This window comes from Stegodyphus dumicola, chromosome X2 (genome assembly GCF_044657685.1).
Source record: "Stegodyphus dumicola isolate Sdum_Otavi_A_Nest chromosome X2, ASM4465768v1".
NCBI lineage: Eukaryota > Metazoa > Arthropoda > Arachnida > Araneae > Eresidae > Stegodyphus > Stegodyphus dumicola.
This window is the reverse complement of record NC_140781.1, coordinates 98,861,784-98,879,412: the sequence shown is the minus strand read 5'-3', so window position 1 is coordinate 98,879,412 and position 17,629 is coordinate 98,861,784. Positions and strand designations below refer to the sequence as shown.

The 17,629-nt window shown below is 31.8% G+C and overlaps 1 protein-coding gene across 1 annotated transcript in view; it reads right to left on the bottom strand.

Annotated features, from left to right (window-relative positions):
- LOC118186182 (peroxisomal trans-2-enoyl-CoA reductase-like) overlaps positions 1 to 17,629 on the bottom strand; it is a 96,222-nt gene that overhangs the window by 40,517 nt on the left and 38,076 nt on the right. The window contains exons 4-6 of the mRNA XM_085809795.1: positions 15,854 to 15,935; positions 5,003 to 5,099; positions 4,820 to 4,924 (exon numbers count right to left, since the gene is read on the bottom strand). Of these exons, the coding sequence (XP_085665921.1) occupies positions 4,820 to 4,924; positions 5,003 to 5,099; positions 15,854 to 15,935 (284 nt within the window). The remainder of the gene's footprint in view (positions 1 to 4,819; positions 4,925 to 5,002; positions 5,100 to 15,853; positions 15,936 to 17,629) is intronic.

Below are 17,629 nucleotides of genomic sequence, written 5' to 3'. Positions count from 1 at the left end.
CCTCATAATCAATCAAATTTTACCATGCCCCTCCTGCAAACTGAAAGCAACTGGGCAGATACCCGTGAATCAACTCCATATTAGGCGGGAAGGCCAGTCATATCCGCTGATACCTCTTTCGAGAGGATTAAAACAAAGACTATGCTACGGAGTGGTGCCTCAAATCCTCTATGCAGATTTATTTATTGAACTCTCTTGTTTTCCATCAGGGCTGAACTGGGTCACCCGGCACTTACACACCTCGGGTCTCAGAGAGCACCCTTAGGGAGGCTCTCTATGGACACCATAATCCACTTGGCAATCCAAATGGTCGTTGATAATGTCCCCGCCAGCAGTACACGGCTGCCCGTCACCAGGAGGCATTACCTGGAAAACACAGACTAACTATACTACCAGGGCCACCTGGTTCGAGGACTTACGCAATCCCCCTCAGTCCAGCCATAGAAATGACCTTCCTTCAGGTTCTGGAACCGCCAAGCTCAAATTATTGCCCCCCTCCAGAGTGCTACTGTCATCATAAGATACCAAGTCAGTGTATACACCCCTGGGGGTACGTTCTCCCATTCGATGTTTTCATAATAAAATGACTAGCCTAAAAATGGCAAGCGACTGTCATTAAAAAAAGTTTTCAACATTGAGAGTTTGGTGTTGCAGTTTTGAATTTCCTTTCTTTTAGTTTAAAGAATGTTAAAAATTTTTTTTGCTCTGTTGTAATGCATAATAAAGCATAACCGCATCTTGTCAAACTGCTATGAATTCTGGCTGTCATCATTCAACAATTAGCAGAAGCAGTAATAATGCCAATTTATCAAGAAATTTGAAATACCGTCACACTAATGTAATGCCAAGTACAATATATAATTACTTAAGTTTTATTTGTCTTTAAAAGATCATTTTGATAGTTGTGAAAAACTGAGGTATAAATAGCACACATGCTGTTCAATTAATGTTTTGGATAATAAATTTGAGACTGAATGAAAATGGTTCAAGAACCCATAAGCCTGTGAAATGAAACATTTCATTAACAAAAACAGATGTTTAAGCAACTACAATGTGCACATAATCATGCAGGATGAACTATAAATCAACAGCAGAAACTTACCAGGAGATAAAATGACATTTTCTTTTATACCCAACACAGTAGACACATTTGCACACCACCTCACATTAAAAGATTTTAACTATAATGTACTGGAGCAACAGTAAAGCATATCAATATGTTTAAGGTACAAATTTGTATTTCAGCAGACAAAGTGTTTTCATTTGATTTGGTTTATTTTGTTTATGGCAAAGCACTCAAGAGTTGTGTGTCTAAGGGGGAATGCTTTAGTGCAAGACTTACTGAAAGAAACTGGCTCATACACGTTTCACACATGGAAATCTGTCAAAAGGACCATGCAGCAGCCTGTTTGCCAGGATTTGAACCGCAGACTGAACTACCACTGTTCAGTAACTTTATTGCTTTGACTGGGTAAATTTAACATTTTAGAAAAGAATGGATCCCAATATATTAACATGCTTGAAAAAATACTTCCTTCAGTAACATGTTTCAATAAAATGGTAGTACTAATTCAGAAGTCAAACAACAAAAATCAGCGTTATACCTACAAAATTTTCACAGGACTAGTTTCGATGGTTTTACCGAACCATCATCTTCAGCTGCAAAACCGCAAATGAACAAGATAGGAAATAATGATTAGATAAGATAAGAAAGCCTGGACAAGAATAAGCAAGTGGTGCCATCTGTTGGCGAAGCCAGAACTAAAACATAATTTCTCTAAAAGCCGAAGGCAAATTTGGGTTGGAATTAGGATCGTTAACGAGAACAGAAAGATTTTTATGAATGTGAAATGCCTCTAGAAAATCCAGTTCTCCAATGGTAGTATCTTTAAAATGGTAGTATCTTTCACAATGATAATATACCATGGTCTTGAGCATGAACAGTAGACAGGTATTTTTCTTCTAAATTAATTCAAAAATTGCAGAGGCCTATCCAATCACCAGATCTCAATCCAGCTGAAAACATTTGGACAATATTGAAATAGAAAATCAGTTTTAAGAATACAGGCAATAAATACAGTGAACTGAAAATAGGGTTCCCTGTGTGTTCAGGTTGTGCCCCACATAAAGACGCTTGATTGGAAGAGATGTCATTTCAAGGAAGAGTATGCTAATATATTTTGACTACAGGTTGTTAATTAAAAAATGAAACTTAACTTCACAGAGTGTGCAATCAATGCCCGATTAAGGATTCTTTAATACCCTTCATGAGGTGCAAAAAGGATCATATAAACTTATATATGGGTTTTTTCCTGGTCTCAGCACCATATCAAAAGATTCTAGAGGCTTCTTTTGCCTGAGTATGATACTATATTCCTCTAGCACTAAGCACAAGTGATTTTGATGAGCTACTAAAAAGAAGCACCATTTTAAATCTGATTATTTCAGTAACTAGTAACATATTAAAGAGTTGAAATGTTTACATTACAGCTAAGATTTACAGACTTGCCTTATAAATTTCATGCACCTTTTCATCCATTAAGCTAAAGTGTACAAGAAGAAAGAGAAAAACGACTGTGCAATGTAAAAACTTTTGCTTGATCTTGCTTATTTAGTCTAGCATCATTTCTAGCAAAGTGGATGTGAAATAGATAGTATTGCCAAAGCTCACACTTGACAGAGTTATTCAATTCCTTCTCAGCAAATTCACACCAAAGTAGAATAATTTACATAATTACAATAATGCATCATATGAATTGTAAAAATAGTTACAAATATTCCCACAACCATAGTAAAACTTAAAAATAAAAATAACTTCTATTAAAAAAAAATGAAAATCAGAATTTTCAGCGTGATGATGGTAAACTACTTCCTTTTCACTCCTATGTCACATAGGGATCAGATGAATGAGAAGTGAGTCAAAGGAATGAATGAGGATGCTTCGTTTTTTACTTCTCTGAAAGAATCTAAGAGTAAGTATAACAAGCAACATTCGTTCTAAACCAGTTTTGCAAAAATTATTTTTTGTAATAAAGTTTTATGTAAATCAATTGACTTTGAAGTTCATTCATTTGTTATCTGTTTATCTATATTTCAAGTGAGTGCATTTGACATTCACCTGTCTATTGTTAGTTCATCTAAGTTTAAAATTATTATTGTTTGATTAGTTGTCCTTCAGTGAATTTATTAGTTTTCTGTTAAAAAAGAAAACTATCACATTTGTTTCACGGATAAATTGAATTATTATTATTTACAAAAAATTCTGGCAAGCTGATAATTTATTTAAAAGTAATATTAGCACTTTGAATAGCAGTATCTCCACAGCATTATTCATTCAACCTTCTGTTATTCTATGCAAAGAAAAAACGTTAGCACTTTTTCATTCAAATTATAGTGTTATTCTTCCTTTGAGCTATACAGATTAGTGTGAAAATCTCTGTAGTTTTTTTTTTTTTTTTTTTCCATCCAGTTTATTTGTATTAAAATCAGTTGACAATTATAATCAGGGGGGGGAGAATTTAGAAACTAGAAAACAATGCTTGCTTTTCCATCTGAGGATATATATGGCAAGGAAAAAGTGTGCTCATATAATTTACTTCATATATTTTTTTAACCCTCCTAAAACTCTTTTGATATGTTTAATAAAAGTGTAGCTGTGACTCCTCAAAATTCTACTTGTGGCTCTTGAACTTTCTTGAATTCCCTCATATGTATCCAACTGATGTAAAGTTTGGCCAACCCTGCAATATAAGCTTACAAAAGCCAGATAGTCCTTATGTTCAATGGTACAATCAGTAAAACAAACTTCCAAAAATTTTTTTAAGGTTTCTTTTAATGTTAAATCTTTTTCTTAATCATATTTTTTTATAAATTGATACTTATGGTGCTATATGGATATAAATTAAAAAGAAAACCTTCAAATACTCCATAGGAGTACATATTTATTTTACATTACCAGTAAATAAATAGCTACTGAGAAAAAAAAGTTTTAAAAAGTAGAAATTAACAAAAAATTACTCAATATCAATAAGTGCCAGAAGAATATCTTACTGATTCGTCAATGACAGAACGAAAAAAAGATATGGATACTTCAGATATAAAAGATGTGAATAAAAATTTTGTACCAGCTAAAATTAAAAGAATAAAAGTGTAACGAATAGTATATCGCACAAAATTGTTCAAAATATTTTGTATTTTTTTATGTAGTTGAAATTTGTTTAGATGATTTAATTTTGAATACACAGGTAGAACTTGTGTTTAATATGCTAAATAAAAGAAAAATTCTTGAAATACATTTTAATTTTCAAATTACCATATTTTATGGGGGTGCTGAAGTACAATCTTGCTTAAGGGTGCCTCATGCTTACACAGCGGTCCTGATTAAAGTTTTAATTTTATGCTGGTATCACCTTAATTCCAATGAATGTCCATAACAAACCTGTCAGTAAGTATGCCAAGTAATTAAAAAAATGTTTTTATAATTAAATATCAATAACATATAGAACTTGGGACATTTAAAAAAATCACTGATTAAAATAAAATTATTAGTATGTTCCAATTTTATCTTTTCTTTATTTTTAAAGTTTAACAATTAATTGCAATTTACAAGAATTATAAAAATATTTATGGTTTATTTCCATTTATTTCCATCATTCTAAATAATAATTTTTTGAATGGTCTATAGAATTAAATTGTTATCTTACTTATTAACTTTTAAGTTTTAAAATGTGGTTAAGGACAAAAAATGCTTGCTTTCATGAACTATTGCAAAGCTTTTGCACCATGCTATATGATCTCAAATACAAACTGCATAACTAACCTCTTCTGGAGTACCCAAACGCCGGGGTGGGACATTTTCTTTCACAATACTAAATACATCAACTGGATAATTCTTTGCAGCTGTTTCAGAGTAAATTGATGACCCCTTAAAAAAAATTTAAATTAAATATACATTCATGTTATGACAAGTACAATTTCTGTAAAAATATACAAATTAACTCACAGGTGCCACCGCATTGACTCTTACACCATTAGATGCCCATTCAATAGCTAATGATTTAGTCAAATTATCTAAGCCACTTCGAGCTGCACCAGAATGGCTAAAATAAATAAAAGATTTATACATTATTACTTCAAAACCTATACATAAAGTAACACAGAAAAGGAAAAATTTTACTTGACATTTAAATATTTTCTGTACACAAATTAATAAATATCAAATGAACATTCTAATACTGACTACTTAATATGATGTTACATTAACTTCAATAAAATTATCACTTAACAAAAAAAATGATAATAATTTCCTGACTAAGGGAGGGAAGTAAAGTTATTATTGCAGAGGATTTTAAAATAACTTACATAAAATTTTTCATCCAACACTAGCATATTTTAACTTACACAAAATTTTCCAACTCACTAGAGCATAGCAGCAGCAACTGATTTTATTGAAGGACTGAAAAACCAACGGAAGATTTTACATTTATTCTCACTGTATCTGGATAATCCAAGTGTAAAGAATATACTATATACATATGGTCCACTTTTAAACGCTTTAATTCTGTAACCCAGAAGTATATTGAGAAGCACAATGTCAAAAAGATGTAAGTGCCAAAGCCAGGAATTATTGAATAAAAATAAACGTTTATTAAAAGCAATATTTTTGGCAATGATTTAGTTTTATTTTATGCTGAGATACCAGTAATTCAATTGCATAAATTATTTTTAATAAATCATTCTACTATACGCAAGGCTGAATTATAAAACAGAAAAATGATGCAGGTTTTCAAACAATGACTGCATGTCATGTCAACATTAAAAACGTTAACATAAAGCAACACCATTGTCTTAGTTTTAAAAACTAACACAGCTCAACTTCTCTCACATTCTGACTCACTCATATACATTATAATTAATTTTATCTAGTTTTCATAAATATCCTATTTTTATATCTAGGCAATCCATAATCAGAGCTAGTACATGCATTAATTACTTAGCAGTAAAAAATTTGTGGTTCTCAGGAATCCTGCTTTAATATGGAGGTGGTAAATAATATGTTTGCAATAAGGCTTAATTCAAAATACCACTTTCTTCAACACACACACACACTATGATCTTACCAGACTACATAGTAATCAAGATATTACAATTTTAATTAAATCTAAAAATCTACAGGTTGTCTTTCATGCCCTAAAAAACAACTGGACACACTGTGGATGGCCATGCTTCAAATGAAAAACAAAACTTCACCTAGGAGGAAAGAACGCCCAGCGTTTTTCAAGGACACAAAACCAAAATAGTGTACACTTCTTTCCAATAAAATAAAATTACACCCATACCAGCAATATTACATACACCATATTCACAAAAGTTCTTATGCACCATTTTTTGAAGCTGATGGTCGTAAACATATGCTTCTAATTAAAAAAAAAGGGGGGCCTTAAATAAACAAACATTACAGTTCTGAAAGCTTAAAAAATCAATTTCACAAAAATTACAAAATCTTATCTTTTTATAGGGTCCTGGTTTTTTATGTTCAGTAAGAAGTTACACTCATTCTTTAAAAAAAAAGTAAGTTTTGACTTTCTGATAAAAATTGTTCAAGATATTTAATTTCATAATTTTAAAAAAGAAGAAAGTAAGTGAATTGAAAAAAAGAAGAAATACAGTAAATGTGACAAAAATTATTCAAGATATTTAATTTCACAATTTGGAATGCCTTTTTCGACTTGCACTGACGAATAAATTTTAAAAAATTTACAATAATTTGTGCTTGATTCCCCCCCTTTAATGTCATTATTTAATATTGTGCAACAATTTTTAACTTGTAATTTTCTTACATGTGGTAGTCTGAAAGCATTTTAATATAAGCAATTTTTATGAGCTATCAATTGCTAAAAATGCATTATTAATACTGTCATGCATCTTTATTACTTTATAATCATAATTTAACAATGATAAAAAAATTCATGCAACTAGTTTTCCTCTTTAGTTTATAAGGTATTTCTCCCACCCTCTTGGCATGCCAAGAGGTGCTCGTGGTATAGTGGTATATGCTCGTGGTATAGTGGTCAGCACGCTCGGCGCATATTCGAGAGGTCTGTGGTTTGATTCCTGGCAAGGGCACTGCTCATTCTTCAAGACTTCTGTTTAAAAAAATACATAATGTCTCAACAGTGGCACCCAAACTAAAAAAGGTGGTGGATGATGATACTCCACCACTGGTATTTGGCGATTGGGTCCCCTAATCCCCAGTCACGCTTTAAAAGGGGGTATATAAGGTATTTCTCCTACCTTCTTGCCATGCCTTTGTGGTGTAGTGGTCAGCACGCTTGGCGAGTACTCAAGAGGTCCGTGGTTTGATTCTCGACGAGGGCTTTGTTAATTTTTCATGAATCCTGTTTAAAAAAATATCTAATGTCTACAAGTTAATAAAAATACTGCTAAGAACTGGCTGTATGCCACATAAGCCACACTTTTCCAGAACATGAATTTTATCAGATTCTGCGAATAAGATGACTTCTGTTTGGGGAAGAATCCGATTATCTTCACCCCTGTTGAAAGTTCATCAAAAAGTATTCAAGAATCAAATCAATATGTTGCTAAACTATTTTAAAGGCTACACATTACGTCACAAAAAATATTTTTGTTGCAACTCAGGTATGCATGTAGCATATGTAAGTAGGTGCACAATGGCGAGTTGCCCAATGTTTCTTGTTTTTTAATTTTATCTATTTACTGCTCTTGTATGAAATTCTTAGTGCAGCACCATTTTGAAAATTGCTGTTTCCATTTGTAAATTAACTCATCAAAAAAATTAGTCACCGACGAGTTTATGAATCCTCTTTAAAGTCGGCAATGAGTTTGCAATTTTTCTCAGAATAATCAGAAAATTTGCAGATAATCAGAAAGTACTGAAAAGATTTATATTCATTAATACTTTTTACAACAACTTGCACTGGAATACTCAACAATTACACTATTGACAATAGAAAATGTCTTTTAAACTGATATTTCATTTTTAGCAATACAAACATGCAGTGGCGTAGTGAGCATAACTGGCGCCTGGGGTAAAATACCTTTTCGGCGACCCCCTATAAAAAACACAGTACTATAATTAATGTATAGAATATACTTGTAATAAGGAAATAATGCAAATAATAATAAAATGTTGAATCTGCCTTAAAATACTCTAAAATATATTTAAGAATAGTCACTATCTAACTACACGTCAAAATGTTATACACTTTTTCGGGATAACAGACTCAAGTTAGGCTTTACATTTTAGGCAAAAAAAATCTAGGAAAAAAAATAAAGACTAGCATTGGATTCAGAAATGTATCCACGTCGGTGGAAAAATCAGACAAACGATGATCTTGAATTAGTTAAAAAGGTATTATTTATTTTACATATTTATATAATTGTTTTGAAAAACATACAATTTTTAAACAATAAAAAGTTTAATATATATTATAGATAAGTCGATATATTTATTAATGACAATGTAATATTATACATTAATATAATTAATTACTATGTATATATTTTTCTTGCCTTGGATGAAGCAAATTTATCAATTACTTCATCAAATTCGATCATTTCAAAAATTTCTCTTTCCATATTTAAAAATGCTAGATCACTTAGGCGATCTTGCTCCATCATTGATTGTAAATATGTCAAAATTAATTTTAATTTGCTGAAAGAACATTCATAGAATGAATAATGAAATAGTATTTGATATACGACTCATAGGTTTGGAAAAACATTTTCTCCATACGATATTATGAACGTAAGATCTTTAATGGAGTTTTAGGTTCAGTTTCTTTTCTACAGTGGAGTAACATCTTGCAGTCGCATACACTGCTCAAAACAATTAGGGGATAGTGTGAGTTCGGTATGAAATAACAATATAGTCGACAACTTTTTTAACAAAAAGAAATAGAAGAAGTATAAAGGAAAATAATAACACTCACAAAGTTGGGAATATGCAAATTTAGTCTGTGACATTGAAAACTATGAATTTTAATTAAAGAGTGAAAAGCGACATGCAGCATTTCTTTTGTAGTAAGAGATTAAAAACAATTGACGCACGTTGAATGTTTTGTAGCAGTGAATATACAATGCCTCAACAAGATGACTTAAATAAGTCGGCAGCCTGGAAGGCCATCGGTCATTTACAAGAGGGTCAAACACAATCCGATGTAGTGGAGCATTAGGAGTTTCTTAAAATGTCATTTCCAGACTATGGAATTGGTTTTTGGAAACTGGAAATGTTTGCTGAAGATCGGTACAAGCTCGTATGCTTGCAACTGCACAAAACGAGAATCGGTATTTAACACTAAAGGTCAGAAGAAACCACACTATGAACATCACCTTCTAGCAAAAACACCTTCAGAGGGCTACTGGTACCGGAATTTGGTCCCAAACTATTCAACATCATTTCCACCATGTGGTTTGTATGCTCGCAAACTTATGATTTGTGTTTCATTGACACAGGTCCATCATGCTGTTGGTAGAAGGTGTGCGTGCATAGGAGTACCTCATATGGGGACGAGAAGACGAGAGAACCTCGTACATAATACTCCTCCATTTGTGCATGAATGTGTTCTATTTGTCTGAGGCGGAGTGAAGATCTGGGCCAATATTTCTGTCAATGGTCATACCGACCTGCACATTATCAGGAATGGAGCACTAATAGCTCAGCGTATCGCTGAGCCTCATCCCTATATCAGACCAATCGTGCTCCTTTATGCTGTAGCAGTTGGAGATGAATTCATTCTCATGGACGATAACACCACGCCCCATCAGGCTCAGCTAATGAATAATTTTCTTTTCGACGAAGAAATCCTTTGAATGGATTGGCCAGTATGTTTTTCAGTTATAAATTGAACACATGTTTGGGATATTCTAGGGAGAAGGGCTGCTAGTCGCTTATCAACTCCAGAAACAATTCAGCACTTAAAAAGTTGTCTTCTACAGGAGTGGGAGAGGATACCCCAGTCTTTTATCGATAACCTCATTCATTCCATGCCTCGTAGGTGAATGACATTGCTTTTGATCAAGGAAACCACACGTCTTATTGAAACTCATTTGTATCCAAGAAAACACATTTTTTGTTCATTTGTATAATATGCATAAATTGTACATTTTTTGTTTACTGACACATTTCATCGAAAAAATTAATTATTCCTTTTTTCATTGCTCCTTTTTTTTTCCTTATATCTTACAACACTTATACATCATATATCACTCACCAAAACATTTCCACATCCACAATTATATTCAAAATTATAATATCCATTAACTGTTTTGAGCAAAATATTTCGACATAAGAGTTCTGTTCCATTAAAATTATTCACCCAAGTTTTCACAATTCTTTTCAAGATAATTATCAATATTATTCTTGTTTAATAATTTTTGAACATTCAATAAATATCCAAATTTGGAATTAAGATCACTTAGTCCTATATTTATTTCCTGCTGCAGAGTTTTCATAACGTGAGAAATTTCACTTTCTGCAGAAAGGCCAATATCTCTAGCCAATTCTCTGACCATTTTTCATTGTCTTCTAATACAGATTGTTGTATCAATACCCAATTTTTCACAGACATTATCTTTTCACAGATCTCATCTCAAATTTCTGCAAGTTCAGTTGCTAATGATTCACGATCATGCAATGCTTCTCTAAAATTCATTTTAGGATCTTGTAATCTGAGCTGCACATGATTAGTTTTCCCCAAGATTTCATGCTAGAAATGGACTTAATTTATGAAATTAAAATTAATTATATATTCATTAATTATGACTTAAATTATTATGTATTTTGCAATAAAACTGTAGCTTCTGGTGTTACTTGGGTAGAACTGTCCTCTGATAATTTTTCTAATAGTTCTACCAATTTTCCCAGCCCATCGACAGTAACACTAACCACTTGCACTCTGGCACTCTATTTTGTTTCAGATTCACATTCAACAGTTTTCTTTAAAGCATTTCTTAATTCCCGTTGTAATGTTTGTTAGTGAAATCTGATCGGAATTTATTTTTTCTAAATTATATTTTCATTTGATAGCCCATGAAAGAAACGTATCTGCTGGTAAAATCAACATCTACATACCTAAAGCCTTGTGACATTTTTTCTCGATGAGCAATATCAGGAGTCCAAATAAAAGTCCATAATATTAATTGCTTTTAATATGACTTACTATTTGATTATTATAGTTTAGCAGCCAAATTAATAATAGCTCAAGATTGACAGGCTAATAATATAATAAAAGACTACAGTTCTTTGTTTGCTATAGTTTTAAAATAACAAGTGTGAGCTGCACATATATTTTGTTTTAAAAAAATAAAAATATTTCACTATTTTTTTTTTTTTTTTTTTTTTTTTTAAGTGTTCAGAAAAAAAGGAGAAAGAACATTTTGCATAGGGACATATTTGATTGATTTACTACAAACATTATTTATAACATATTTCATCAGACAAACCAAGAAAGGAACTATTTAATTATATTACAATAATAATTCATTTAAAACTTATTTCCCCAAAACAATCAAAAAATCGAAATTTTCCAGAAAATCTTGTTCGTGTTAGGAACTATTTGGCACCCTTCTACGAGCGGCACAAGAGGCATGATAACCTTCTTGGCCCCCTCTTGCTACGCCACTGCAAAAATGCAAGAATTTTACTGATTAATTTGTGCATGACCACTAAACATTAAAATCAAATATCTTGATCAATTTTTGTCATATGGAAGACAAAAGTTTTATGTTTTATTTTTCACAATGATTATATACTTTTACTAAATGTAACTATGGGAAACGGGGAAACACATGAAAAATCATACAGTGACTGCCACTTGTTAAACTGACTGGTTAATAAACTCAGCCACAAATTTCCTTTAAATTACCAGGAGCCAAAGCAATCTTCATATCGGCAAGAAACAAGAAATTTTGGATTCACACAAATCACTGGAAGAAAATATTTTTATTTGCAAATGTCTAAACAAAATCATTTAAACCTGATGAAAAAGTATAAATTGCTGAAAGATTCTGATACATTTGGTAAATTCAGCCAAAGAGAAGCAGCTTTTGAGATTGGGATTTCCCAAACAGCACTGTGTGATTTTCTTAAACAAATAAATTGATAAAGAACTACTAAAAACATGCAAATGACTCAAGGAAGCGAAAAAGGGTAGAAAATCGAGAGATGTTGAAACTGCTCTTAGAAATGGTTTCAAGCCATGAGATTAAAAAATGTTCCAATTTCTAAAGCTCTTTTGACCATAAAAGTTGAAGAATTCAGTAAACTGCTAGAAGAAAATTTTGCGCAAACTGATGAATGGCTCACAAGATGGAGAGAGAGAAATAACATTGTTTAGTGGAAACTACATGTTGAGAAGCAAGGGGCAGATCATCATTTGGCTGAGAAATGGATAAAAGACATTTTACTCAGGCTTCTAAAAGAATGCAAGCCACACAAAAGGGGTAATGAAACGAAATTAGTAACACAAAGCTCTGTAAAACTGGTCTATTTTACAGAGCATTACCAGAGCACACATTTATTTTTAAATGTGAAACATCAGCTGCTTTTAAGAAATTAAAAGAACAAGTTATTGTATTATTAATGTGCAACATGGCTACAACAAATAAAAAGACACCAGTGGTTATTGGAAAGAGCAGAAAACCTCAATGTTTAAAAGAAGTCCAGAATTTACTTTTAACTTACCATAATGACAAGACTTACGGATGACAAGCAGTACTTTTACTGATTTTCTTTTGAAATGGGACAGAGAACTGAAAAATTAAAAAAACAGCTTTACTGTTTGATAACTGTGCTCAACACTCCTCTGTTATTCTGAAAAACATTAAATTGGTGTTTCTTTCTGCAAATACGTCATCTATCACTCAGTCATTTAGGCCAAGGTATAAAAGCTTTCAAATGTAATTACAGAAAAAGTGTCATTCAAAAGAAGAAAAATTGAATCTTGTGAAAATGTAAGTACTTTGAAGGAGATAACTAAGTAAATATGTTTTCTAGAGGGTATGCGTATCATAGTCAATGCATGGGAAGCAGTCTCCTAAAACACAGTCAGTAATTGCTTTAGAGAATACAGATTTTATTTAGAAGCAGCCAGAGAGAAACTGCAAACTATTTCTAATACTTCAGACATCAGTGAGGGAATTTACAAAGATTCATTTACAGAATACATTGTAATTGATGATAATATTAAGACAGCATATGAAAACACCGACTATGTATGTTACATAAAGTGTTAAAAGAGCTGCAGAAACTGAAACTGGCAGTGAAAGTGACACAGAAGAAGGTGAATACATGCCAACCTCAGCTGAACTGAAAAAAATACTACAATCTCTAAGAACTCTTGAATTGAAAGATGGAGACCAGAAAAGCTACATACAGTTTTGTAACTTGAAAATACAATTGAAAGACTGTCGGCAAACAATGCAAAATAAATACGGATACAGCAGTTCTTTGTAGCAAAAGCTTAACATTTCATAAAGTACATAATTACAATTGTATCTAAGCTTTGTAAACAGTTTAATTTTAGCCTTAATTTTTAATTAATAATTCAGGCATTCATTATTAGATTAATTGTTACTTAATTATTTTACTAAATAAGTTCAAAGTTGATACCATATTTGAAATCGCTGTTTATTATATGTTATGTTATAAATCACTGTTTATTAATCTGATCCACTTAAACTCAGATATTCTAGGAATGGAAGCAATTTTAATAAGTGGCAGGTACTGCATTTTGTAATCTTTACAAAACTGATTTTTAAAGTTTAAAAATACCATAATATGAAAATCTGCATCTTTTAAAACAATTTTGCAATTTTGAGCATATAGCTATGACAAATGGCTGCAAACATAAATTCCATGTAAAGACTTTTATGGACGCAAAGTGTATGAGTATTGATTTGAATACTAGTTCAGAAGAATGCATGCAGAGGATGGCAGAAAAAGCTAACACATGGTTCTCACAAAATCTAATTTGGTAGCTGTTCCTGAAATAAATCTCTGAAATGTCCCTTTGATGTTATCATCCCTTTCATAATATCACATGTACATCTTGTGTACGCAAAAAAGCAAATTTTTAGAAGGGCAAAAAGAAAACTGCTAAAAAATTTATTTTGAATTTAGATAATAAATGTCAACAAAAGAGGGTAATCTGCATATATATATAATATCAAAGACTGACCTAAAAATGTATGCAACTCATACTGCAATACTGGCAGGTTAACTATCAGAAAACAAAACTATTTATGCCAGAAATTTGGCATCTGTGATTGCAAAAATTCATCAGTTATGTGATTTAACATCTGAAATCAGAATGCCACAAAAAATTCTGTTTACAATTTTTAAAATACAAAACCTTAAAATTCATTGTAAGTAATTAAGAAAAGTAAAACAAGCACAAAAAATGTAGAAGTTAGATGTACACTTGTTGTGAGAATGAGAAAATATCAGAATATTAGAAACATAACATACATAGTACAGTCAAAAGTCGTTAATCCGGACTCGTCGGGACTTTGGCGATTCCGGATTATTGATTTTTCCGGATTATAGATCATCAGTTTAAATCTGGTAAGATGGCATGCAGAAATTACAAAATTAAAAATATGAAACCGTAATTTATGAAATAAAGAACAATTATGAACTAAAGGGTATCATAATTTACAAAAAGAAAAAGCTTAATATTTGTTTGTTTACTTTATTAAACATTTCTTTCAATGTAAGTTGTTTAACTTGCTTCATTTCATGTGACAATACTTTCTCTTTAATTCTATTAAACAGACATAATTTCTTGTTTAGTTACAAAGTTCCACTGTTCAAGTCCTATAATTGCTGTGCCGAGAATACCGACTAATTTGTCAATCGAAATTTTTTCGTTTTTCAATAACCTCTCTGTCACTTTCTTCACTATCGGAAGCGAATTATAATGACAAGGAACTTGATTTAAATCATATCAAAGACGAGTACATCGAGATGAAATACTACATTTAGTAAGGAATTATAAGCCAAATAAAATAAAAACATCTGCCCTGAAGATAAGGATAGTGCTGACAGATCAACTTCCAATTCATTGCGTGCCACGGCATTTCTCGCCCCCCCCCTGCCGCAGAGCAGCGCGAAATTGATAAACAGATTTCGGATTTCAAAACATACTCTCGCTTTGTAGATCCTTTACATATTAGTAAATATATATCAGAAATTCTATTTGACATAATGGAAAGTTCAAGCTTACTTTTATAAAATTGCTCTAACAGTCTGCAAAAAATAATAAGCCGGATCCAATTCGAAGATTAAGGAACAACGCAATCTGCAACATTAACTGAATTAGATAATTTTAGCTTAGCTTATACTGTCCGTTATACATTAAACATGCATGCGTAAACGTACTATGCGCTTGCGCACACGCAAATTCGCAGCCGTAAAGGTCTTACGCGCACGCGTAAACGCCTATGCGCAGAAAATTTGTAGCTCAAGGTCCGGATTATAGATCATTCCGGATTATGGGTGTCCGAATTAACGACTTTTGACTGTACAAAGTTTTAAAAAAAAGTCAAACACTGGATTAAATGCAAGATGGTTTGGTTTATTTGATTATGGCAAAACATATGAGGTATATTTGCCTAAGGAGAGGGTTGCCTTCATGATGGACTTTCTAAAGGAAACTGACTCATATCCACATTACACATTTAAAAAGCAAGAAAAAGACATGATTTGAAGACAGATAATAATTTGACGTAATATTTAGTCACATAATCATGCTATATGTACATGTTTCTTTAATCTAAAAAATACAGGGGGAAAAAACACTGAAGTACATACGCCATCATTGGAACTCCTCTTTTAAAATCCATCAATATATTTACAACGACACCCCCATTATTTTTCATCCATTTATTATACACTGAAACAGAAAAAAAAATATTATGATCTTCAACATTTATGCACCTCCTTAGCTTATGGAGGGTAAAGAAAAACATTTTCTAGAATTAAACGTTTCGCACCATAGTTTATAAACATACATAATACAACAAAAAAGAAAGAAAATAAAGAAACAAGAAAAAAATGCTTACAAAGTGAATGTTTTATTTGTACATCAAATTCTGAGCAGGAATTAGCAGCACATTTTTCACCTAAACACTATATAATAGTTGGCTCCTTACAGCCTTGCATGGCAAAATGCCACAAATATTTTATTATTTTTAAACTTTCTGCTAACAAATGATAAACTGAGTGAAAATAAAATATGATGTAAAGTTACTTGTTTTATATTTGATAATCAAGTAAACTGCAGGTTATAGCAGTCTTACATAGCAAGTGATGGAATACAAGTTGTCATCTTTCAATTGACCAATATCTGATGCTTTTGAGATATAATAATTCGGTACCCCTAAAACTTATGCATAGTTTTGAAGAGGACAAGGGGTTAGGTTTCTAGTACAATGCTAAGTTTTGGCCAAGATTACTGAATTGGTTGCATAATGACTATCTAAATATTCAAGACACTTTAATCTTTAGTTAATTAATTAAAATTCTCAGTAAACAAATTATTACCATTCAACATAAGAATCTTAACTGCACGAGATTTTCTCATGTTATTTGCACATTTTTTAAAAAATTTAATTAAACAAGTGACTAAAAGGCAAAAGTATTAAAAAATGAATCGGTAACAACTTTTACATTGCAGAAAAAATTGGTCTACCGCAGCTCTAATTTTTATACAGTACAAAGTCTTAAGATGTGGAATCATTAGGACTTGGACAATTCCAGATTATGTCAATATCCGGAGCTTAGATTATCAGTTTAAACCCAGTAAGATGATAAGTACAAGTTATAAAATTAAAAATATGAAATCATGGAGCATTTATGATCTTAAGGAAATCCAAATTTTTTTTTTTTTAAAAAAAAGGTCCATAGCCCTGTGATTGGCATGTTGAGGTTTCTCATTATATTATCAATCGATATCTTTTAATTTCACTTCTCCCCATTTTTTCACAAATTCCACTAATCAGAAAGTTTTGTCTTTTGCTTGTGATATCCCAAAATCTTCAAATTTGTGGATATCATCCTCATTATCACCTGAAATACAGTAGTTGGCCGTACATACGTAAAGCCAAGGAATTTTTTAAGTATCTGCGAACATGTTCTCCCATGACCTTAGAATGCACCACACAGCAGATTTTATATTAAATTACTTAAAAAATTTATGAGTGATCTAGCTATTGTTAAGAAAACTTAGCACAGATTTAAAAAAGGCTACTGTATATCTGCATTTCAGCATATCTGATATCCACTGAACAATGGATGCACAATCTGGAGTAGAGATTCCAAACCCTATGCTTGCAGGCACCATGGTGCCCATGGATCATTTAACTTGAACTCGACGCTGTGCGATCACAATAAAAATGTTTTAGTTTTCAATAAAAGTCTATGCAAATTTTTCTCATTTTTCATGAAATAGAAATTGTGTCTAACACAGATACCAGCACAAAGCGAAATGCAACCGATCTCTCTCCCTCTCTCTCTTTTTTTTTTTTTTTTATGTGCATGTATTATTAACTCCATTCAACTATAAATTCACCTTGAAAAAGTAAATGG